Source organism: Patagioenas fasciata, chromosome 3 (genome assembly GCF_037038585.1).
Source record: "Patagioenas fasciata isolate bPatFas1 chromosome 3, bPatFas1.hap1, whole genome shotgun sequence".
NCBI lineage: Eukaryota > Metazoa > Chordata > Aves > Columbiformes > Columbidae > Patagioenas > Patagioenas fasciata.
In genome coordinates, this window is record NC_092522.1 from 100009857 (window position 1) to 100035769 (window position 25913).

The 25913-nt window shown below is 37.9% G+C and overlaps 1 protein-coding gene across 4 annotated transcripts in view; it reads left to right on the forward strand.

Annotated features, from left to right (window-relative positions):
• Positions 1 to 25913, forward strand: part of HMGCLL1 (3-hydroxy-3-methylglutaryl-CoA lyase like 1) — an 85384-nt gene that overhangs the window by 44335 nt on the left and 15136 nt on the right. For 3 of the 4 annotated variants that reach the window (XM_065835515.2, XM_065835512.2, XM_065835513.2), the window contains 2 exons: positions 1882 to 1945; positions 6339 to 6527. In XM_065835515.2, coding sequence (XP_065691587.1) covers positions 1882 to 1945; positions 6339 to 6527 — 253 coding nt within the window. The remainder of the gene's footprint in view (positions 1 to 1881; positions 1946 to 6338; positions 6528 to 25913) is intronic. The other variant, XM_071806975.1, reaches the window with a different exon arrangement.

Sequence of the window (25913 nt, forward strand, 5' to 3'; positions counted from 1 at the left end):
ACGTCTGCTTGATCTGAGATATGCAGACATTAGGAACATGTAAAGAGATATGTAATTAAAGTGAACATGTGCACATATGTACTGTATGTTTTGCATTTACTTTGTATTTAGTACTGTTCTTGCTCACTTCATAATAAGTGCTGTGGCTGATGTTGCAAAATAATTTCAGTAGAAGTCTGTGTATTCACTAGCTCTAGGCACTGTAGTATTATGTAAAAAGCAATCTTTTGGGTCTGAACTTTTTCATGCTTGGTTTCATTTGAAAAACTATGTATGCGTAAAAAATTAAGGTAATTGTCCTGAATTGTTTTTGAGTTATGTGTCACTGAAAAGCAGGGCAGTGTTTAACTGCTAACAGTAGCTAGTTTTTTATCATTAATGTAGATAAGATTTAGAACTCTGAAACTTAAACATTGACATCTAAATTAGGGTGATATTTAATGAAGTCAATGGTGAAGTTTCAAAAACGTGGTTTTCATAATGACATAGAGATAATTGAAATCATGCCTAGTAGGCATCTGGACTAAAATTAAGGGCAGGATGTAATGGATCCAACCACTTTTGTGGAAAAAAAATTCATTTCCATTTCTTTGTCAGGACTAATCAAGTTCTTTTTAGGTTCAAGGTTTGCTTCATTCTTACTGCTGCTTCCAGTGCACCAACACTGTACCTTCATATGAGGGATGCAGTATGTTCTATACTTTAAAATGTTGACATTTTGTCAAGATTTGTTTTTGCCTGTTACTCATCCTAGTTTCACATTCTATCCATCAGTTCTCCTTCAACTGCAAAGAAATAATACATCCTTTACCCTGCGGACCTTGACTACATACAAACTGGCATCTATTCAATCCCATTTGCATTATACAGTGTATAATTTTACATTATATCCTTCAGCATTGAGGGAAAGGGGATGAGGGGGGATCAGTGAAGGCTCTTGTTCTTCTATTAAGCAGTTGAGCAACCTCCCACAGGGACTGGGGCTCTACCTGCCTCTGAATCTGTTGTAAATCCCTCTACAGCCACACTTATTTTGATTTCGAATGGCTGTTTCTGGTTAGTTTAATCCTATTCCTAATCAATTTAAGATAGACAATTAGAAGGATGATTGGAATTTCATGGCTCTTAATTGTCATTAAAAAAAAAAAAAAAGGAAATTTAAGCCAAATTCTATGCTAACACAGCATTAAGACTGAACAATGGAGGCGTGGTTGTGGCTTTTGATTCTTGTGCTTTGTGAAGCTGATAGCTGCTGTGAGACACAGGCTGGCTTCTCAGTTTCTTCTTGTCCTAAGGCACACCTAAACTACAGCTTGCAAGGGAGCTGTAATTCTTCTGGGGCACTGGGACAGAGATGCCAGTACAGAGGGTGAAAGCTATCCCATTCACCACAAATCTAATGATTTATGAGATGGTGTGGTTGTTGTAAGTTTCTTGTGTCCATGTGTTGCTCTCTATGGTTGGGGTAGCTGGCACAAAGAAGAAAATGATACTTTCCTCTGAATACCTTGTGTGGGCCAAGCAAGGCAAAATTTGAGCTGGCTCTTACAACTTCAGAAGGAAATACCAAGAAAAGTTGAAGTCTCTTGCAGCAGCGTTAGCTTGGCTGCATCGCCGGTCCTTTACAACTTGTGACATACATTGAGCAGAACTAAAGCTATACATTTCTTGTCGTTTGTCCGTCTCAACCATGACTGTGTTCTGTGATTTAAAAAAGTGAAAAAGATAACCAACTATTTTAATCTGATGTAAATGTACCTTTTCATTCAAATATGTATTCTACTTTGACTGGCTTAAATATTCAAAATTTTGTTTAACATGGATGGATACAGTTTCACATATATAAAACAGAAGTATCTTTGTGTGTTCTTTTTATTGTAGGTATGTGTCATGTGCATTGGGCTGCCCATATGAAGGAAACATCATACCAGCTAAAGTGGCAGAAGTAAGAGTGAACTTCTGGCTTGTCTTTTTAATGAACCAAAAATACAGCTTTAAAAGTCTATAAGTAATGTTCTCTACTTAATACTGAAAAGATCTTTAATGGATAAAATTTAAGGAAAAGAAACATAAAACGTAGCTAATACTAAAACTGGGTACCTAAACTCACTCAAACGTGCAGTCAAATCTGAGGAAAATGGTATGTTTTGATTGTTATCAGTCATGAGGAAAAATATTATGTGCTATTTCCTCCTGAGGAAAAATATTACGTGCTATTTCCTCCAACAAGAAGGTAAGGAAACGCTTAAGGAAATAGACTCAAGCACGTATGTCAGTGGACCATGTTGTATGACATGATTTCCAGCTACAACCTCTTGCAAAGGGTATCTACTTTTAAATCAGTTTTATGCTGGCATAAGCATACTGCACTGTCAGCCGCTAGGGCCACTGCTACAACATTGTCCTCCTGGCCAGTGTCATGTCATTGACACATGGAACAAAACTCATCCCCAATATGATTTCCTGCCACTTAACTTGCTCTGCTGCTATGGTGGAAGGAGCTGCACCTTCTCTCCCTACCTCATTTTCCCATTTAGGATAAAGGAGAAGAAAGATGATGTTTTTGTCCAGCCTTTTTTTCCAGCAGGGAAAGAGATGAGTGAAACACAAGTGTTAAATTTTGTAGGAAGGCTGAAATAGACAGTAGAGAAGTGGAGAGAATTCAAGAGACATGAGGCAGATCACACTGGCCTTCCTCCTGAAGAAAGACTTGTCTTCTAGCAGAATCTCCAAATCACTTTTTTTTTTTTCCTTTGAAGCACTAGTAGCTAGTTGACATTTGTTTGATATATTGTGTTCTGCGTGTGTGGCTTTCAGGTCCTGTTCTCCTGCATCTTCTTCTAGTATGCATTCCAGATGGAAGTTGTGATAATGCTTCTCCCACAGCAGCCACATATATTCACGCTCTTTGAAAAAAAAAAAGGCTAAATTGGAAGGTACTCAGTATTTCTAAATTAATTTGGTTTTAAATGAAGTGAAAGTTAGGAGTGACACAGCTTTAGTTAGAGCAGTGATGACAGATTCAGCTGTGCTGTTGGTAAATTGCTCACTGCTTACTCCCCAACAGGCTTCTTTCCATGTGTTCCTCTTTTTTTAACTACTCTCCTTGCACAAAAGAGCTCCTTTCAGTTTGCCAGTGGGAGTGCTACTTAGTGTTCCAAACCTGCAAAGTTTTACTCACACAGATATTTTATCTTCTGTCTTCATCCTAAGATGTGTCTTCTTGTTTATCTGTATATCATTGTGTATGTGCTTAAGAATAAAAGCTACTTCATTAAAGTTATTGAGGCCTTGATTTAGCAAGCACTGATGTTTATATAGAAGTATCTGATTAGCTGTTAATGGATTTTGCATAAACACGTGCGCTAATGCTTTGCTAAATCAGAGTTATCAAAATAACTGGCCGTGTTGCTAAACCCTTTCAGAGAGCTGCGTCTCTGGTCATCATCTTCCTCGGCATGGGAGTCTGTGACTCTTAGGACTGTGCATTACAGTCAGCAGCTATGATTGAAAGGTTTAGACTGTTCCTTTGCAGTCAATTACAATGACTTTCCTTTTAAGCAAAAAAAATTTAACTGGAGCAAAACTGAGTAGGAGAGGTGACTCATTAACCAGACTACATGCATTTTTGGCTTACTAGGTATATAAGTCTTTTACTAATAGTTATCTAGTAAGTGCAAACTTTGGATGCCTTCAGACTTCTAGAATCCATCTGGTACATCCCCATATGGTTCTTTATGAAAAAAAAAATACATTAAAATAAACTGCATAGTCCTTTTTATCCCTCTGCTTTTTCTTGCAATGGAGTCACTGTTTAACCATTTATCATCCTGTGGTTTGTGAATTTCCATCTTAGGCAAATAAGTTGTTGGAAGCACCATATAACATCCTTGAAGCCAGTTGTGTTATCCATTGTCTTCCAGTCCTATACTTGGCTGTTTTATTCTTTATGCCTGATACTTTCTCCACTTAGCTTCCTTTAACATTAGCTTCCTGTTATCCAGCATACAGGCTGATCAGGCTGCAGAAAATGTACCTATTCTTATTTGAATGCTGTTGGATTATTACAGTTTCGCTTACAGCACAATTACTGCAGTGTGTTTTATGTTATTATTTGCTTAAAATAATCTAACTATTATGACCTTTTGTATTCAGTTTAAGAGTCTAGTGTCAGATATTATTTCCAGCAGTAGGATTGTTCACATACCTGAAGGGTTGCAGTGTTGGGTCCCCAGCTCCCATTTTGATCAATGCTTGGTGTCAGGACAATGCTCCCAAGGGGAATAGCACAAGCCTATGCACAATAAACTGCTCAATGGTGCAGAACACAACCCTGTTCAGTCAACAAAGCTGCAAGCTTGTATCACATTCTGATTACACTGCCAAAACAGTGTATTGTCTTCTCCCCCACCCTCCTCCCAAAAATCCACAATGAAATCTTACCAAATTATACCTAATGGGCTGCCTCCTACTATGTTAGGATAGAAAATCCAATATGAAAAACGCCCAGCCAGCTTCTGAGCATGCACATTCTTCTTGAAATTAAATTTACATCTCTTTTTAAGGGTCAGTTTAAGGTTAGATCATGACAAGTCAATGATGCTGCTCAGCTTGTTAGCAGAGTTTCCCCCTCCCTTCTTTCATCTTTCAGAACTTTGTTTTCAGAAGCTGAAGACCTAAGGACTGAGTATGGGAAAGTGAATGCAACGTGATTTCTAGCAGTTGATATTGTCCCTTTGTCATCACTAAAATGCTCATCTAGAAAAGCTTTGAATGATGAATGAAAAAAAAACAAACAAAACCAAGCAGAAAATGTAGTCTGCTTCTTTATCCCTGATCTTAAATAAAGCCGAAGTTTGGGGATTAACTAGAGGTAACTGCAGATGATTTTTTTTTCTTGCAACAGTAGTCCAGTTAAAACACCTGGCATGTGTTGATGATATAAAAACATTCTGCAAGATAGAATATTTTTTGTAATCTGGTGAATGTCCCTTCATAGCAAGTATATTCAGTTTACGTTGATGCGAACCAGGGGCTCTTTGACTTTAAAGCACAAAGAGTTTTACTACCTTTGCAATAGTCATGGCCCTTCCACGATTTAAGCAGAACAATTCAGACTACTTGAAGTTCTTTTTCAGCTGTTCTTTGAATTAAGTGAACAGCATTATTAATCCAGCACTTCTGAGACTGCTGGAGCAGCACTTTGTCAGCTTCCTCAGACATGTTCATAGCAATCCCATTGATGGAGTCCTGGAATTGCTTTAACAGCAGACTGCAGTGCAACTGAAGATGTCTTGGAAAAAGGTTGTATTTTTTTCATATCTAAACAGTTAATTTCCAGACTGGGATTCTGTTCCAGTGCAGTGGCCTTTGGGGATTATTGATACACAGTGGAGAATGGTAAAGGGGACAAACATACTCAGCAACTGAAAATAAGATGAAGCCTTTTCCAGATAAATTCAGCACGTCTAAGATAGAAAGTTCCTACATTCAGTTTCTGAAGCAGTATTTTTGGTGCAAACATATTTTTGTGCTTCCTAGTGTATGTCTCTTTCCATACAAACATTATGGGGCCAGACCTCAAATCTCTTACACATACAAAGAACTCCTCAAATACATAATTCCAGAAACACTTAGTTCTTACTTACATAAGTAGGAACTAATTTGTAGGGTTTTGTTTGTTATCAAGAAAAATTTAAAACTTGAAGACTAGAATGTTAATTTACAGTTTTGCTTTGTTAGTCTTTTAATGTTTAGTTTCCTGAAAAGCAAGTAAAATTAATATTAACTACAACATGTTCAAACTTCATTTTTATTGATGTTTTCAATGCCAAGAGAAACTAAAATCAGGCTTCTTGTTAATTATTTATTGTCTTGGTTCAACCATGTGCTTTGCTCTGTGTAATAACTAGACAAAGGCCAGATATTTACCCTGCACAACTGGTGAGCTGAGGAGTACACAGAGAAAACCAAACAGCTGGGAAATCCCCAGAGGGAGCAAAATGTTAGGAAAGGGCTTGACAGAAACTTAATTCTTAGTATGAAATCTTGCTTATTTGGATTCTGTGGAAAAGTCAAAAAGCAAGTTTTGATAGATTTGGTTTGGTTGGTTATTCCTTGTACAGAAGGAGAACTATAAATTTAAAGTAAGAGGATCTATGAGATATTCTTCTTGCCTGACAATTTCAAAGAGTAAACAGAGGGTTTCTGATACATAGTGCCACCTTGGTGGATCAAAACCTGAAACCTGTACAGAAGTATGTCTTTTTGAATGTATGTTCTTGACCCTATTTTTTGTTCTTTCATCTTGACCTCTATGTGTCTCTGTTTTTAATCAGGTATCTAAGCGGCTGTACAGTATGGGCTGTTATGAAATCTCTCTGGGGGACACAATTGGTGTGGGGACTCCTGGAAGTATGAAAAGAATGTTGGAAGCTGTTATGAAAGAAATTCCTCTGAGTGCTCTTGCTGTTCACTGCCATGACACATATGGCCAGGCATTAGCCAATATCCTCACAGCCATACAGGTAACTCAGGTTCTCATTTCATAGATATGATAGTAGTAGTCTTAGTTTAATTCAAATGCACAATTTCAAAAAACTCCAGTCTTAAAGAAATTACTAGAAAAGGAAAGAAGCACTCAATAAACTTTCAGAAAGGATTGCTCACATGGTGGATTGTTCATAGGTATTATTGCTGTTGCTTTTGCAGGAAAATTTCAATCCTTATGTACTTACTAGCTTCACTTCCTTTCAAAACCACTGAGAAATAGTGGTGGTTATTATATTCCATTGATTTGGGATGAATGAGGGAGATAAAATATAATTTTTTTCTGATGTCTCAGATTCCACTTTTCTTAGGAACACCTGTATGTTCATTGTTCACTAAACTAAAATTTATATTTTACAGAGGTGTCTAAGTATAAAATAGAATAATGCATAATTACATCTTGATTTCAGACGGGTAAATATAAATTATTGGTAATTATGTGCACAGACAGTGGTCTAGATACTTTTATCACTGTTAACATGCCTTCAGTATGCTTTTCTGTTTATCAGTTTTACCTTCCAAATAAGACTGGCAACAACTTTATATTCTATTCAGTCTTGATTCAAATCTGTGGCTAAATAATCAGAAACAGTTAATTTCCATAATTCCATTTGTGTTTATATATTTTTAAGAATAGGACACAATACAAGAAACAGACTACAAGTTCTAATGTAGTTTTTGTAAAGATATAATTTTGAAAAATATCTTAATGTGTACATGTCCTGTCTTGTTAATTTGGCAGAGCTCATGTTATGTTGTTTAGAAATAACAGCAGTGTGTTAACAGTATATATAAGCAACAGTAGATACAAGCAAGAAGGAACAGGGAAATGTTTCAATATGTGAATCTCTGCAGGTATTTGATTAAATACTGAATTACAAAATCTGGTAAAAAGGGTTCTCACTTTTACTCACATTGTTCACTGTTGACCCTTACTCACTTCTACTGTTGCAAATGTGTCTGTGTGTACCATGGGATAAATAAACTGCTAATTTCACAGTTAGCTTCAGCTGCAGATGTAATAGCTAAAAGCAAGAAAACCCCTGAGCATGGGAGGAGTTCACCATGAAAATACTTGAAGCTTTGTTTTTCAAATCCTTCCTTAAAATACTTGCTGTCGTGGTGCCTACTAAACACTGAATGATGGCTATGCTTTGTTAACTTCGTTGTGATTCTTGTTTCAGGTTTACCTTCTGCTTCTGTCTTTTTATTTACTTCTTAAGTCAACTGTGTAAGAGTTAAAGGGGGAAAAAAGCTCTTACATACCTAATGTGCAGTTCAGGCTAATTAACATGTAAATTCAAGAGACCAGTAGACCTGAAAAATAACCCCAATGCAGCCTTCTCAGATTTCTGAGAAGCTCGGGGTTCTTGAGACCCACCAGAAAACTTCCCTATGTGCTCAAGTTCTGCTACAGAGCATGTCTAAAAGTGCAGAGCGTTTGGCTGAACTGAACTTGTCATAGATTTTGCCAGAAGTCCTTGATGAAGCAGGCATTACACAGTCTCTCTGACTGGCTTTCTGCAAGCAGCTCCTTGGCTCGCTCTGAGGTAGGTCCCCACGCTCTTGGATCCTCAAATGGGGCCGGTACATCACAACATCCTTTCCTGTCTCTGGTCAAAGAAATGAGGCAGCTAGCAGTGAATTATAGCTAAGCAATACTATTTCTAAAACAGGGCAACTTTAGAGGTCAGTTGGATGGTGAATTGCCCAAGCCAGTAGATCAGAACGCCCAGATCAGTTCTCACCCCTGGTGTTAGGCTTGCCTGTGCTCTTCTGTCTGCCAAAGAAACGTAAATGGGCAAAGTACTGGAGTAAAACACCTTGTCTTCAACTCAGCAGTTCTTTTCATAGATGACTCTCTACAGATGCAATTCCTTACCCTTCCTCCTTTATGGGTCTGTGCAACCGACATAGTATTTCATGAGGAGTGAAATTTGTTTGAGGGGTTATAGAAATAATGGCCTATGGTTATTGTTTGAAAACAGTTTTAAAGAAAATGAAAAAAAGTCTCCCAGATATGGGAGACCTGGTTACCCAGGCTGTGGTACTCAATGACATTTTGCCCCAGTCTTCACCAGCAGTTGCTCTAGACACACCACCCAAGTCACAGAAGGCAAAGGCAGGGACTGGGAGAATGAAGAACCGCTCACTGTAGGAGATGAAATTTGCAAACATCTAAGGAACCTGAAGGTGCACAAGTCCATGAGACCTGATGAGATACATCCGCAGGTCCTAAGGGAACTGGCAGATGAAGTTACTAAGCCACTATCCATCATATTTGAGAAGTCATGACAGTCCGGTAGAGATCCCACTGACTGGAAAAGGGGAAACATAACCCCCGTTTTTAAAAAAGAAAAAAGAAAAGACCTGGGGAACTGCAGTCCAATCAGTCTCACCTCTGTACCTGGCAAGATCGTGGAGGAGATCCTCCTGGAAACTACGCTAAGGCACATGGAAAATAAGGGGGTTATTAACGACAGCCAATATGACTTCACTAAGGGCAAATTGTGCCTGACAAATTTGGTGGATTTATACAACAGGCTTACAGTGTTGGTAGATAAGAGAAGAGCAATTGATGTCATCTGCCTGTCCTTCTGCAAAGCATTTGAAACTGTCCTGTACGACATTCTTGTCTCTAAATTGGAGAGACATGGATTTGATGGATGAATCATTTGGTGGATAAGGAATTGGCTGTATGTCTTCACTCAAAAAGTTGCAGTCAAGGGCCTGATGTCCAAGTGGAGACAAGTGATGAGTGGCACTACTCGGAGGCTGGTATTGGGATCTGCATTAATGTCTTTGTCAGCGACATGGACAGTAGGATTGAGTGCACCCTCAGCAAGTTTGCCAAAGACACCAAGCTGTGTGGTGCAGTCAACATGCTGGAGGGAACAGAGGGCATCCAGAGGGACCTTGACAGGCTGGAGAGCTGCACCCGTGCAAACGTCATGAAGTTCAACAAGGTCAAATGCAAGGTCCTGCACATGGGTTGGAGCAATCCCAAGCACAAATACAGGCTGAGTGCAGAATGGATTGAGGGCAGCCATGAAGAGAAGGACTTGGGGGTGTTGGTTGATGAGAAGCTCAACCTGACCCAGCAATGTGCGCTAACAACCCAGAAAGCCAATTGTGTCCTGGTCTGCATCAGAAGAAGCGTGAACCAGCAGGTCAAGGGAGGTGGTTCTCCCTTTCTGCTCCACTCTGGTGAGACCCCACCTGGAGTGCTGTGTCCAGCCCTGGGCCCTCAACATATGAAGGACATGGACCTCTTGGAGAAAGTCCAGAGGAGGGCAGTGAAGATGATCAGGGGGATGGATCACCTCTCCTATGAAGACAGGCTGATAGAATTGGGGTTGTTCAGCCTGGAGAAGAGAAGGCCCCGGGGATGGCTTACAGCAGCCTTCCAGTATCTGAAGGGGATCTACAAGAAAACTGGAGAGGGACTTCTTATGAGGGCATGTAGGCATACGACAAGGGGTAATGGCTTTTAACTGAAAGAGAGTAGATTTAGATTAGATATAAGGAAGAAATTATTCACTATGAGGGTGTTGAGGCACTGGAACAAGTTGCCCAGAGAAGTTGTGGGTGCCCCATCCCTGGAAGTGTTCAAGGCCAGGTTGGATGGGGCTTCAAGCAACCTGGTCTAGTGAAAGATGTCCCTGCCCATGGCAGGGATTTGGAACTAGATGATCTTTAAGGTCCCTTCCAATCTGTTCTATAATTCTGTGAACATTCAGCAGGCAAATTACACTCTTCTTAAGACACTGCAGACCGCAACCTCAGGCTGAGTACTCTTGTATTGTATGTTGTATTTCCTAAGAATTAATGAATGACAGCTGGAAAGCCACAAATCACTCTACACAAATTCAGGCATTGCTTCGATGTGAGAACTCCTAGGAGAGAATAGAGGTGCTGGTGATTCAGTAAGTGATTTTTTATACAGATCACATTGTTCCATACAGGATTATGCTACCCAGAATATTTTCTTTTGTTTGGGGCTGATCCAAAGTCATCTAGGACTGACAGGCTGTATCTGTATAAGAAATTAGCAGGGAAGTAGTCTTGTAATTTTAGTATTTGGTTTTATGTATGTTGTTTTAGCAAAAGGATAGGTAGTGAAAGATGGGAGAGAGATTAGCCAACTTTGAAAGGATAAGTATTTTTTAAGTTGTTGAAGTGAATAATATCGATAGAAAGTGCTGCCTAGAGGAAGGAAATTCACTTTCTTTTATGAAAATAATCTATGTAAAAATGTGAGGAACATGAAGTGATGCTTCAGAATTAAATATTAAACTTTCTGCCTCTTGGTTGACTGTTCTAATATTAAAATATCACAATATACAATTTACCAAAGAGACAAATTCAGAATATGGGAAGTGATGTGGCGATCTAGTTAGTGCAGGTGGTATTTTGAGTAAAATTGCATATGTGGGTTAGCTAATGTGACAAACACAAAATGTAGCTAAAAGAAGTAGTAAAACATTTATAGGAAATTGTTACAGACCTCCAAGGAAGGGTAAAAAGATGAGTCAGGAAACTTCTGTGCTGGAGAGGCCCGAGTAAGGTAGACCATTGATCTGGTGAGGTTTGAGTTACCTTGACAATTGACTCCCATATTGTGTACAGAAATGGGTAAGAAAGGGGAAGATTTTTAATGAAAGTGATCCCCAGCTCTTTTCTTGAATAGGTGGTGCAGTTGCCAAAAATAGCTTTGTCTGTTTTCATAGCAAATATATGAACATGAGAAAGAATATGCAAAGAGACACAGAGAAGTTCTCGCCAGCAGTGATACCTCAATGAATGAAACAATCACACGGTAATCCCATAGAACTTTATAAAATTCAAATTGCTATCATCATTCATTAATATCAACTGATCCCCACACTGCTGGGATCAACTCCTAACTTAGAGAAAACAAGCATAAGACTCCGGTGACTTAGGAAGCAAAGATTTTTAGCACCTTGTGTAATCATTTCCACCTTATTGGACACAATGAGATGAATTAGTTTGATGATTTGCTGAATGAAATTACTTTTTATTAGTACTTTCTTTGTCCAGAAAATAGGGATTTTGGACCATAAGCAGAATTTAGCAAGCCTAATTCCCTGCAAAGCACAATAATTCTGAGTTGTAGTGTAGTAGAACAGGTTGACACTTCTGTTATAGGGTAGGAAGACAGATAAGCAACCATGAAAAAGTGTGAAGCTTTGCATGTACTCATGCTAGACTTGAGCTAGGAATTTCTCATGTAGCAGTCAATATGAACTTTCTAGCTGAGAAAGGCAGTCCAGCCATATTTGTCTGTTGCTACACAAATAAAAAAATACTGAGTTTGTGGAGTTACGTAGCAATTGAGGAAATGAACCCGTATGTAGTGGGCTGCCAAAGTTCTTGCTTGAATATGTTAAATACCACTAGGATTTTGTTTTATTATCAGCAGTGTGCTTGGATACCCACTGCCTGGTAGTGAGATTATTTACATCTAAACTATTTTTTAACAGAGAAAAAATAGTTATGATGGTTTAGTTAAAATTTCAACACCGTACTGAAGACAGGTCTTCTTAAGCCAAGAGGGAGGTATTGTATGAAACTAATGAAGTACAGGAGTCAGGAACCATAACATCTTGGCTGGTCTTTTCCTGATTTGACGTGTCGCTGTGCACATCACTTTTCTTCAATGTTTTGTTTGTAAAACAGGAGCAAAGCTCATCTCTTAGTTTGTGAAATGCTAAAAAAATCTAAGAAGGAAAAGAATCTGACAACTAGAAGTTATATTTAGGTATATATATATAAATTTTTTTTTGAAATTGAAGTTTAGAATCTGAATAGATTCTAAGATTGGCATAGAATGTAATTTTGAGATTAAAAATGGTAAGGTATATGAATTGGCAAGTGACTCAAATCCATACACGCCCATTCAAATTATCTGAGTTCTGTAACACTCCATGTCCTTTCCCCTGCACAGCTGAGCACTCTGAAGAATTGATGTAGTATAACATGAGAATCAGAAAGACTTGTCATATGAAGCACGCACATACTTTGGGATCTTGAAAAAATGTTAATATTTTTTCATTCCTATTTTGAGAAATGTTTAGAAATTGAGAAGTTTCAGCAGACCTCCCAAGTTTACTTTCCTCTGCTGTTTACAAAGATGCGCTAGGAAACTGCGGAAGACTTGACAGAGTTCTCTAGAAAGTAATTTCCAGATTCAGATAGGGAACCATTAGGAAAAACACAGCTTGAGTGAGAATAGCTGTGCGGGATTCAGGAAGGGCTGGTCATGCTTCAGTATTTCACTGGAATCCTTTGAGACAGTCACTGCCAAAGGAGACAAAGAATATACAGTGGATATCATATGCTTTGATTTTTCAGAAAACAATTTACGGTGTTCTGTACTGGAAGTTAATATTAAGCCATGGAGGCATGTAATAGGTGGAAAGTTGGCTAAATGGCAGGAAACAAATGGAGTTATAAAACGGAATTTCGTCAAACTGGAAAGCACCTATTAGCAGGGTTGTGGAAGTACTAGCCTGTGGGTCTCAGGTTTTCCTGCTTAAATATATAACTTCAGCTACCATAATGCTCATGTTAAAGGCGATTGTTCTAACTTGCAGAAATTAAACTTTTGAAATTTTAGACTTCCATTGTGAGAAACAGGATAGCTAGCACAATTTATAAGTGTAAATCTGTCTAATATTCTAAAACACACAACAGAAAACATTTGGGAGCAAAAGTAAGAGTATAGCAAGACACATAATTTTAGGTAAAGCAAGATATTTATTACAGCATGCATGTCCTTTTACAAAAGGGTCTTTCTAGAGCTTCCTACGTTTGAAGTTCTCCAGGAACTGATTTATCCTAGACACCAGGTATTTTCTGGGTTTGAAAGTGTGAACACTACTTTGGCTAAAAGAGCCATTAACAATAACACAAAATTCTTTGGAAACCAAAATTTTGCTGTTTGTTTGTGGGTTTTTGTTTGTTTCCCATTATTCTCTTTTCCTCAAAGAAATGACATTACACTTTGGTAAAGCTAGCAATTAAAAAAATCAGTTGTTTGAGCTGAAGGAATAGTTGATACTAGGAAAGAAAAGACTGCATAGAATTGTTAGAGATTGAAAGCTGGCAAAACAGAGATGAATAAGACTGTATTTGAAAGCACATAAGTTAGAGGAAAATGGCAGGTGAATTGTGAAAAGGTCCCAGGCTGCAAGGTTTCTTGTGAAGAAGACTGAAAAAGAGGGTGTGCACTTTAGCAAAGTAGAAAAACACTTGTGTTTTATCAAATAATATTTCTGCTATGAGCAGTCAGCTAGTTACTTTTGTAAGTGAAAAAACATACTGCACAAATGACTAAATCAGACCTGCATATGGAAAGAAAATGAAAACATAGGCATTCATACCAAAAAATGAGAGATGTTTTCCAGGTTGGGTTTTTTTTTGTTTGTGGGTTTTTTTTTGTTTGGTTTGGTTTTTTGCTTTTGTTTGGCATTCTTTTGTTTGATTTGGTTTGGTTTGGTTTGCTTTTTTGTGGGCTTTTTTTTTTTGTTAATAACAACATGGACTGGTTTTGCATTGTTGTCTGTAATTTCAGCAAAATAAAAAAGCAAGCAAATAAACAGACATTACAACTCCTCTTTTCTTGGATCAGTACAAAAGAACCAGCAATTCTATTTTTATTGCTTTCTGCTGCTTTTTGCAGTATGTACATAGTATGCAATTTCTGAGGAGCTGGAAGTTTTGACCTTTCTCCCTGTGCTTCAGAAAAACTTCATAGTTTGATAGTTCACAAATAAATTCCTCATTGCTATTTCTACAACTGTTACACTATTACTAGAAAAAAAAATGTTTAAGCAGTAGACATTTTGTTTCAAGATTTTTATTTTTGAACTTTTTAGGACAGGAAAGGTAATATATTTGTCATTGTATATTGAAATAGCAGCCAGAGTTTCTGTGGCAAAGATGTATTTACATGCATATGCCAGTAGGTAGCCTGTATGTTTTATTTTCTTTCTTCATTTTTAAATGAAGTATATTGTAAATGATTAACAAATAATAGAAATTGGCATTGTTCTAGCTGCCTCTGATGTGATGATTGGATTTCAGAAGCTTTCAACTCTGGGTACTGAATCAACAAACCTCAAGTTTAAGTCTTTTTCAAGATACTAATCAGACCAAGAAATCCTTCATCAGTTGTAGATCATTCTCATCTCCAAATTCCCTCACTGTAGCCAACCTGGAATGGTAGACACAACTTCCCTTTGGCTTGAAATCGAACCTCAACTGTCTTTTAAAACATTTTTAAACATTTAATTTCTCATGCAAATCTATGAATTTCTCTTTATATCTCTGCAAGTTCATATAGATTTATCACCCTACTTCTAAATGAATTATGGATGGCGAAATCACTGCAGCAACTAGAGAAATAAAATCTGAAGTGGTTTTTGCTATCTATCTGTACTAATAACATTGAAGCTGTGGATTTATAGAAAGAATTAATTTGGCCCAAATATTCTATGCTCTTTGTGCTTATGCCCTCCTTGCCTACTTCTTTTTTTCTTGGAATGATGCTTTATTTTAGCTTCCTAATCACATCTTAAATGCTTTAATTTCTGAGTTTTCCATCCTCTAAATGATGTTCATGTACACATTTCATTCTTCAGTGTCAGTGGTATTTTCCAATTTCAGCTTCAGTGATCATTTTCTGATTTGTCAAACCTAGAAGCCTTAAGGCCATACTGATTTCGTTGGCCAGTACCTAAAAGGCATTCTGATGTTGCTTCCATTACTGTGTGTCTTTCTCTTCTTGTGAATGAACTTCTTCCAATGCAAAAATAAACAGATTCAGAGAATTTACTTGAAAATATTATTAAGTCTTCATTAGATTCTGTTCTGCTACATCATTCTTTAGTTGTTATATCTGGAACTATAATTTGTAAAAGGGAAAGTATTAGTATTAATACAACACAAGAACACAATTTTGTCTCATTTCGCTTTTTGCCAGCTAATAAGATGCTTGCAAAGTTGTGCTTGTAAACAAGACTCACACAAAATAGCGTAGAATACAGCTTATATGCAAACCCAGCAGATTATAGGCCCATTTGGGGATAATAGTCTGTACCTACTGCTGGTGTGCACCTCCCCACTCCTTTGTTCTCCTTTGTAATGCCTTTTTTTGCTGTTCTTTGCCTCCATCAATGCTTTAACAGAGTAAATACGCTGCTGGCAGCTTGCTGGCAAGAAGGGAGAATGACATGAATAGATATTCACCTAATCCTATATTTTCCCTGACACTTATGTTAATTTTTTCCTCTCTTTCAGTGTTTTCCTAGTCATTGTTTGATAGTTGTAAGTCTACATGGGCAGAGCAACAAGTCTTTTTACAGATCTCCTTTTATCATCCCAACTATGTCTTGTTTAACTTGACTATTTAAATGGCTAAGAGTCAGCATCATCCAGTTCTGAAGTGGACTGGGCAGTAATCCAGCTCTTTCTGTTAGAGACAGACATTCATTTTTTCGAACTACAAACAAATTACTTCCAAATGCTGGAAATGTAAGAAGGCTTTTCAGAAAAAGGTTTTCAGGTGTTTATAGAACAAATTAGTATAAAATGGTTTTCAAGATGCTAAGCCCAATTTAAAATAAATATTTAGTACTTTTAGGAGTTGTGAAAATATAGGACTAGAAAACTGGAGTCACTGATCTGTAGCATGCATAAAAAATGTGGTAAGGGAACACTGGTGTTAAATTCTCCACGCATTTTTCTATTGTGCCTCAACTGGATTGCATGCGTAAAAAAGGTAGTATTTGTTTGTTTTGTGTTTTTTTCTTTTTTTGGGGGGGGGAGGTTTGTTTGTTGACTTGTATTTTGTTGTTTTGTTTGTTTTGTGGGGCTTTTGGTTGTTTTTTGTGGTTTGTTTGTTGTGTGGGGGTTTTTTTTGTTTGTTTTTGTTTTTTTTTTTTTTACAGGAGGCTACATGGCTGGCTGTATAGTCATAACTGCCTGTAATAGCCAGAAATTGAACTGATAACTCTTATCTGACAACAGTTTTTTATTCAGTCCCTGAAAATCAGAGTCTAGATTATCAAGGTTACTGGAAAACGAAGTTTGTCCTTGGTCTGAAGGTTGTTTTTTTGTGCCTCATTCAGTATCACATAGCACCGTCTTATTCACAGAAAGACAAGCTAGTTCTTTGCAGCTGTTACCTGACCCTTTTGGTTTTATGGTGTCTTGCTTGTCTCTAACATACCTTCCAACTTGAGCAACAAACAAAATGGAATTTCCACAGGCAATGTCCTGCACAACTGACTCATCTCAGAACTGCTCCATCCTTGCAAGTCTGTCCCATTCTCCCTTCTCAGCACCGCACCCACCATTTTATTTCTTCACCAATTTCTATCTCATCGGCTGTCACATTAATTTTAGATATGAGACTGCATGTCTGAATAGACTTGGCACTCCTACAGTTGCTATATCAATCCTTTAAGGTGTTCCCAAGTGTCAGTACCCTCTGCACCTCTCTGGCACTAAGGCCAATTGATACGAAAAGCTCGCACCCATAAAATGAAATTTGTACCTTCCAGAACAAGGTTGGCACTTCCAGACTGCCAACAATAAATGGTGCTGGTTCCCAGCCTGTGCCAGGAGTTGTGTGGGGGAGCCAAAGCTGTGCCAGGGACTGTGGCAGGAGTTACACGCATTTAGTTTACTGGTCATGCGCTCTATGGCTAAGATGGGACTACCCACCTTGCATGTCCTTGATTCAAGGCATGTGAACTTGAGGAATTTATCACTGTTTACTAGTATGGCCTGTTTAAAAGTGTGTTTAAGTTTGTTCTGAGACGCTAAACTATTTTAGTTAATTTTTTGTAGAGCACTGTACTTCAGGGCAGGTGTCTGCCCCACAGGATATCAGCTTGATTAGCACAAGATTGGTAGAGCTCTAAGCAGAGTGCCACAAGATCTGAATATGGAAGATGGTGACCAGTCTTTGTAACTGACATGACTAACATGCCAATGAAAATTAAATTTCTAATTCAGTACACCACAAAAATCAATGTCTGTATTTAAAAAATAGTCATCTAAAGTATGTTCTAGATTAATCCTAGGTTTATGTTCATTGAACCACCTGTTTGTTCCTGTGTTTAAGATGTAATTATGATGACGATTCTAGGATATACAGTTTTAGATACTTTTCGATCTAGAATGTATGAGTACGCCAGAAGTTGTGTATGTAGCTTTGTGTTTTCAGCTACTCTCCCTCTAGATTGACTGTGGTTAGGTCATATTCCTTTTTCTTTATTTTGAGCTTACATGCTGCACACTAAAAGGTATATGGTTCAGTGACAGAAATAACATACAGTATTTCAACATAATTTTAAAAACAATTTTGAAAGAAAAAATTCAAATGTTTGGTGAGAGTACAATTATTTAAGTACTTTTAAAGAGAGGATTTTATTCAGGATTTAATTCTTCATTCAGTTTTCATGGTATTTTGAAAATAAATTATTTCTATAAGAGTTGCTTGACTTGTTTTTAGAAATTTTCCCAGTGATTGTATTGCACTTTAATCAGACTGTGAGTCGATATACATCAGCTAGAATAGGATAAATGGATTTTAGACACGTGTATTTTTCTGCTTGGTGGAAATGACTCCCCATGCTTTTTTACCCTGAAGTAGTTTTTCTTGAAGTTTAACAGCAAGTGTAAAATAAGGACAGAATCACAACAGTGCTTCCTACTTGAAAATGATTGTTTCTTTACCTTTTGTTATTTGTGAGTGTGTCTGTTCTAGTTTCTGCATGAAAAGAGGGTATTGCATGGACCCTGACTTTCAGACCCAAGCAAGGGTCAGAGAAGCTTGCCATGGCAGGAACAGTCCTGGGAAATCACAAATCCCAGTGTCTCCAGTAGGGAAGCGCAGTGTTTACAGGATGACGCTCCCTTCCTTTTTGGGCAGCTCTACAGACAGCTGTGCTGAGGGGGTGGAACTAAACCTCTGGCCATTCTTGCATATTTATGGCTGCTCAGACCCAGTTTTGTTAAAATCCAGCAAACAATGAAGGAGGGAGAGTTACTTCCTATTGTTGAGGTACATCGGATGGCTTTCAACAAGCTCTCAGGGTGTTTCCTAAGGTAAATTAAACTGCAGAAAATCCAGAGATAACAATGATGAGACAGACTGGAGTTCCTGCACTCACTCCAAATGAGTGAATTGGGTGGATCCTTGTAGCTGTATGAGAACAGTGACCATGTGCATAAGTGTAATAAGTTGAAGATGACTCTTCAGTTAAGGCAGAAACCAAAGGTGATGTAGTTCTTCAAGTATGACAATCATCTTTTCTTTCTGGGCTGTGCAGAAGCAACACTGAGCCAGTCTCCTGAGTCAATTCATTTGTCATTTATCTTTTCTTTTTCTTTTGAAATATTGCAGTATAAATTGAAACAGCCGGACTTTCAAAATAAAAAACCTTTTTGAACATTTTAAAAGATAAATGAATGATAGTTTTATAAACTCAGTAATTTTTGCAAGCTTGCATATTTTCCTGTTTACTTAATTTTTTCCTCCTTTGTTGCTTAGTGCAAGTACTATATGGTGACAGATTGTCAGAGGCAAATTATGTGAGTTGCTTAACACAGAGTCCTTTCAAATACATAAAGCAACCAATTATAGAAAGAAATATTTTTCTCTGATCTATGTTCATAACAGATTTTGCTTACACTAACAGCTGCAACAATAGGTAAGAATTTTTAATTTGATGCAGTATTTTTCCTCCATAGAATAAACTGATAGAACAAAATAAAATAGGCTTAGCAAGACAATATAATGTGCGCCTATAGCAAAATATGCTAAGTTGAATGCCCTTTTAAACAAAACAAATATTCTTCTTTCTTGTTGGCAGATAAATTGGATGAGTAATTAGCAACTGGCTTTTTTAAAAGTGGAATTTTAATCAGAATAAGGGAAAAATAGTTGTAAGACATTACATTTTGTGGTTCCTCACCTTAATGCTACCACTTAATTAGTCAGTGTTTTGGAAGGGAAGATTCTTTTGGGGGTATGTAATGTGATAAGGTATTGTAATTAGATGAATATTACAAAAATGATCCATTTATAATGGATAAACTGTCACACTTATTTTTAAAGTTTCCTGCATTATGATTAAAATTCTGGTGAAAACTCCAATAAAGATTCACTCTGCCTATAGTGTTTAAAAAGATGCCCTATTTGAGCACATCTACTTTGGTCACATTACTGTAATTATTAACTGTTTAAGCCCATCCTGGAATTCTACTCAAGACATTATGCTTTAGCACAAAATGTAAAAACACTACTTCCTTGAAATTATTCAGTTGAATGACTAAAACATATATTCCAGAGCTCTTAAAGGAAGGTTGCTCTTTGGTTCTGAATCGTTGCAGTAGACGCTATATATTCCAACAAGACCTTAGAGGTCCCATTTGTTAAATACATTTGTCTGAGTCTTGAATCAAATTAAGCATGTGCATAGCTGTTTGCAAGTTCAGGGGCTATTTAGTGAGAATGAATTGTAAGAAAAAATGTACTGATAGAAATAATATACTTTGTTGTTGTTGTTTTTATTGTTGTTGCGAGAGATGAAAAGGGAATAATCAAATTGAAATAAACCAGAAATATCTAATACTTTATTATACTGTAATGTCTACTGCAACACTGCCATAACTTTTTCTTAGCTAATTGGGAACCAAGTCTTTAGTTGCTCTAGAGAATGAGGTGTGCAAGAATGAATACTTTTGGTTTTGTTGTTCGGTTTTCTTCTACAGTTTTTGGCTTTTGTTTTCTTTGCAATAATTTTCAGAACACAGACACCAGTGAAGAAAAAAAGAAACAGTGTAACTACTGTAAATATTTTATAAAATGTCCATCTGAAGCCCTTCAACCTCTGGTAATTAGAGGCCACACTGTGGAGATTGACAGGGTAAATTACCAGTGAATGTTTACACAACAAAACATATGCCCAGTACAATATCCTACACTGATGTTACTGAAACCAGAGTCCGGAAATGTACAGTGGAAACAAGACGTGGTACTTTTCTTGTGCCAACACAAACAGCAATTACAGCACAGTGTGTGAGAAGTCATAAGAAATACTACTGCATATCAGTAGTTCAACAAAGTCAGCACTTTTGTGTAATTGCAGGGGAAAAGGGCTGAAAAACATTACAGATCTCAGCAAGAAATGGCCCTTTATACTTTTAAACTGATCCTTGATAAAACAATGCCGGGGTCATGAGAAGGCTACTCTGCCAATTTTGCTTCACTGTGGGATCCATTGACATCTGGCTGAGCTGCGGAAGCTGGAAAACTTCTTTAATATTCTCTTGACAGTAAAATGGACATGTGGAAAACATTCTAATCTGTTAATCTTTAGTGCTCCTGAAGAAAAAGGACATTTGGCCTTATACTTTGTGATGATAAATATTAAGTCTCCAGTTCTAGCTGTAAATAAGTTAAAAGCATGTGAATGGAGAATGCAGTTCTTATTTTCCAAATACGGGAGAAGATGGATATGCACCTGTGTAATCAAGATGATGTAATAAATGCCAGGAGGTTTTTTTCTAAGGGCAGTTTACCATACATCTTGGCAATCCACTTTATGCTGAATATGTTTTGTCAATGAATATTAGGGAGTGGAATCTCTAAAATCCTTACATCCTGTGTACTAAAATAGAATATAGTATTGTTTCACTCAGGGGATTATGAAAATAGAATTAAGACATATTCAAAATAGTAGTTACGTCTGAACAAAAAGTGCAGCTTTTTATTTAATAGCATTAACTGTGCAAATTATATTTGGCCTGGAGTTTAAATCTAATAAGGAGTAATAAGGAATGATGGAGATATACATCTGTTCATCTTGAGATAGGATGCACAATTCTTCATTTCTTTTGTGAGATATATCTCCAGAAATGACAAGAGGAATGCCTCACAGTAGAAAATAACTACTATGAGCATATACCATGTATTGTAAGTAAGAAGAACATATTGTGTATATTAATATAAAATGCAAAAGATCCCATGATTATGGAAAAACTAAACTATAATTCAAAATTCTGCACATCCTTGCAGTACATTTTGGATTAATCTGAACAACTAAACCAATGCATAAAGATAACTTTTTTGTGCACTTGATGAAAGTTGAAGTGATTTCCCAGTTCTAAATAGCAAATTATATCATTATAAAACATGTGCCCTGTTGGAAATGTGTGACTTCCTTTAGAAAATTCCAAGTGTCATCGTTTGCAAAGTAAACCTCAGGAATTAACAGAGCCTTTGCACATTTTTTTTCTTCCCCTCAGAGAGAATGAAAAGCCTAACAGCTGTTAAAAAGGTAAAAACAGACTTTTGTTTTCTGATGCAATCAGGTCCTTTTCCTTCTGCCCGCTTGTTGGTAAATTCTGATATTTCATTGTTATTAACACCTACAGGAGGAATCAAATCTGTGAACTCCAGCTGCAGGTTAGAACTGCTACTGCTGCTACTACTGATACAGTCTTCAAATCCATGCCTTTGTTCAAGCAAGCTTCCAATGAATAATGATTTCTGTAATGTAAGAATTACTCCAATCCACTTTTATACAGCAGAGGAGTTTCAAGAGATCTGGGCCTGTATAAAATACTGGACTTTTCTAAAAAGTTAAACTGTGCTGCTAGGGCTTTAAATCTGGCTGTTGCATAAGGTGATAGAATGTGCAGCAAACTGATTAAAAAGTGGAGGGGCAAAGATGTAGTTAGGTAGGGGTAGGTTTCTCAGGGGTGTGCACAGAACTCACCACCATCCTGGTGCTTCGCAAGTAGCTGAAAAGTTAAGCTTCAGCAAGATCTTCTGTGTAGATGTTGCCATGTGTTTGTGAATCACAGTACAATTTGGGTCTCAAATGAGAAAGAATCATAGGCAGGAGTTTAGAGGTTCACTGCCTGGGTGTCCCACATCACCCAATAGTTAGGACATTTATTTAGAAGGAAGGTAAAGAAAACCAAACTCCAGTTAGGGTAACATCACTGCTGGTCTATTGGGTATGTTTTTGTTTGGATGCATGTGGGTTTTTTCTTTTGCTCTGCTGCTGGATCTGCTCCATTTCGAAGTTAGCTAAATCTTCCTGGGATGGTTACTGAGAGGAAAAAAACAATTACTCTAGCCTAGCTTGATTCCTGTTAAATTGGTGAAATGGGAAAGAAAAAGTTATAGTAGTTACAACAATAAGCCCAGCAACTTTCTGGAAAGCATAGGTGCTGACATCAGAGGAAAAGCCTTGGAAGTATGAGATAAGAATAGTCATCTACTTTAAATTGTATTTTGCAATTTTGCTGGCAGATCATTTAATAGATTGTTACTGCCATCAGGTTTGGGATAGTAGCCAAAACCTTCAGCAGATGATCTTGTATGTGACAGACAAGGGAGACTTGGATTGAAGGATATTTGCCAACTGCTGCCTCACTCTGTGCATCACCACATCCAGGAGAAGTGTAGGTCTAGTTTTCAAGGTGCAAGTGGGAACAATACTAAAAGTCACTAATATCTGAAAAGGTCTTTTCACTCTAAATGTGGAAGCTTGTTATTCAGTTGAGATGGGAATCACTGAGTGAAGCTGAATTAGTTATGGTAGAAAATGTCCTTGTTCTGGAACTATCAGACACCAGTCTTAGCTACATGGAGGAAGACAGAGAGAAGGCATTCATTTCAGTCCCCTGCAGAACCTGTTAGAATTCCTGATGTCATGGTGGGGTCTGCTCCACCCACATTGATCCATTGAACTTCCCCAGCTTCCACTGCAAGGAGCCAGTGGTGATTTTCAGGCTTTGAAGACCACATGTGTTGTATGGGTGATCAGCCCCAGACAAGGAGCTGATATAATACTTCTGTAGGACTCCACAGCACATCTGGAGATGAGCCCGGGGGACACACAGGAGGTCTCCATTTTTGCTGTCTGGGTGGCAGGTGGGTGTGATTTCGGAGATAATACAGGGGATGAGAATCAAAACAAAGTGGGTTTTTTGGGTGAGTGGTGTTCCTGGCTCTAGGGGAGTCAGGTGCTGCTGTGGGAGGGCTCTGGCAGAATTGAAGTCAGATCGGATTTTCAATGCTGTTAACGTTTCGTTCCTTCAGATACCCTGATGCTGACCGACCATAAGTCTACCATGGAATGAAATAGTTCTGCTCTATTTTCCCAGCTTTCTTATAAACACCATAATTGCTACAAATTTATGTTATAAAAGCAGATGTCTTCTACCACCCACCTATTTTGTTTGCTCATATTGGTACAAGCTAGTGTCCTCTGCCACTTGGTGCATCATGCTGAAAGTGTTCCGTTTACACAAAGTGAGGAAAATTAAGACTTCCAGGAATAGTTTTGGCCACCCAGCTTAAGCTGCAGAGTGATTCAACAGAAATTGGTCTTATAGTAACTAGAAAGGTTGGGAGTTGGCAGAAGCTAACCAGGACCAAACAACAAGATCAAAAGAATTTGTAGTTTCTTTATAAGATATAGATACCAATAAAAAGGATACCTAAGAGAAATGAACTAGGTAATGTGTTCCATGAATGTCAGAAAAAGTAGTCTTTTCAGATGTTGTGATGCTTGGTTCAGATTTGCCATTTTCATTGATGGATTCACATGATCCACATTTGCCACAGGCACTTCAAATACTTGATCAGTGCCTTTCCCCAACTCTCTATAATAGCACTCTGTCCTTTTTCAATATTATAACTCACAGTGAAGTGCACTGCCTGCAGTCCACATCTCAAGCATTCATTTTTACCCATGGTTCCATTCTTCATTCAACTCATTCTCAGCTGACATCTCATAATTCAGCCTTTATGATAATTCAGCAATTTTATTTTAGTGGGTACACCTCTACTCCATTTATCCTCTGTGAGCCATCCCTTGCAAAATGAGGGGATTTGGTTTCTTCATGGAACCTCCAGTGCTAGCAGTTCCAAACATGCTTTCTCCAGTTCCAGCAAAATTTTCCTCTCCCAGAGCAAGCCTCACTAACACACATTTTTAGATCAGATTATTTCACAAGGTGTAGCAAGCAGACAGACCATTAAACCACCAGAGGTTTACTTGAGAGCAGCAACTTCTGCTGAAGAGCATCTGGGGCAATGAGTACTTACTTCAAATCAGCAGCAGCTGAACTGGGAAATCTGGCAATGCCCTGGGTTGCTTGGGGAGAGAAGGAAGGGCGACTGGAAAGTCATTCAGTGCTGTGATGATCATCGCATCTTCATGGGCTCCAAAAAGACCTTGAAATGTGTCTCCTGCTCCCCCTGCTGGTTTTATGATCCTTAGCAAGGGAGCAACTCAAATTATGTACACCACCAAACTGGTAAACCCCTATTGTCTTGTAAATAAAAATGAGTGCACATATTCAAAAAGGGAGCAAAATATGCCAGCGTAGGCAATACTAATAGTGATTTGTGACTATCTGCTTCCCAGTATTAATTTTGTCATGGCATAGGATTTTGATTAGGACTTTCTAAGCTTTTTAATATCTCAAAACCAGGCTCTCACTTTTAATGGCATCAATTCCCCTTAAACATCTATGAACATTCTCTGAAAAGCTGGTTCCACACCACAGATCTCAGCTGCTGGAGCCCACCAGTGAGAGGCTTTCTGTGCAGGTGATGCATTCTCAGCCAGAGACACAGATTTTCCAACTCAGTTTCAGAGCAATTGCTTCACAGCTCTTTGTCAAGGTTAAGGGAAGGAACACAGTCAGCTGCTGCTCGCTTGACCCTCAGGTGTTTTAACTACAAGGCTGACCAGTTCCTGACAAGGAGGTGGAACTTTCTTAAGCTTGTAACTGAGTCCAGACCATGTCATCTCTTAAAATCGGTATTTCTTCTGTGCCAAATCTGAGACTGCAAAGCTACAAGAATATCTTCAGGAAGCTCTTGTTAGAATTATTGAATATTAGCATAAAAATACCCTCATTTTTCTTCCCCAAAACTTGTTTTTGGAAGTGGCCAACGAATTTTTCACAAAGCTTTCCAAAACAATCCAGCCTGAGGCAGAGACAAGGCATGGAAAATGTAAGATCCAGCAGTTAAAGGCTGACAAAGTAATAAACAACTGGAAGTAGGGCCTTATGATGGAAAGTGTTAGGGAACTTTAACTCTACTTGTCATTGCCAGCTTTGCTTATAATAAATGTGTCAGTAGCAATATGAAAAGATATGTACAATAAGTTAAAGGAATGCTGTATTAACCTATTTTATGCAGCATGTCTGCCCACAAATTGCTCGCATCTCAGTATGTTTTGGGAGAAAAGGATTTTTTTTGGGAGGGGAAAGGGCTGAATGCATTAATTTTCTAA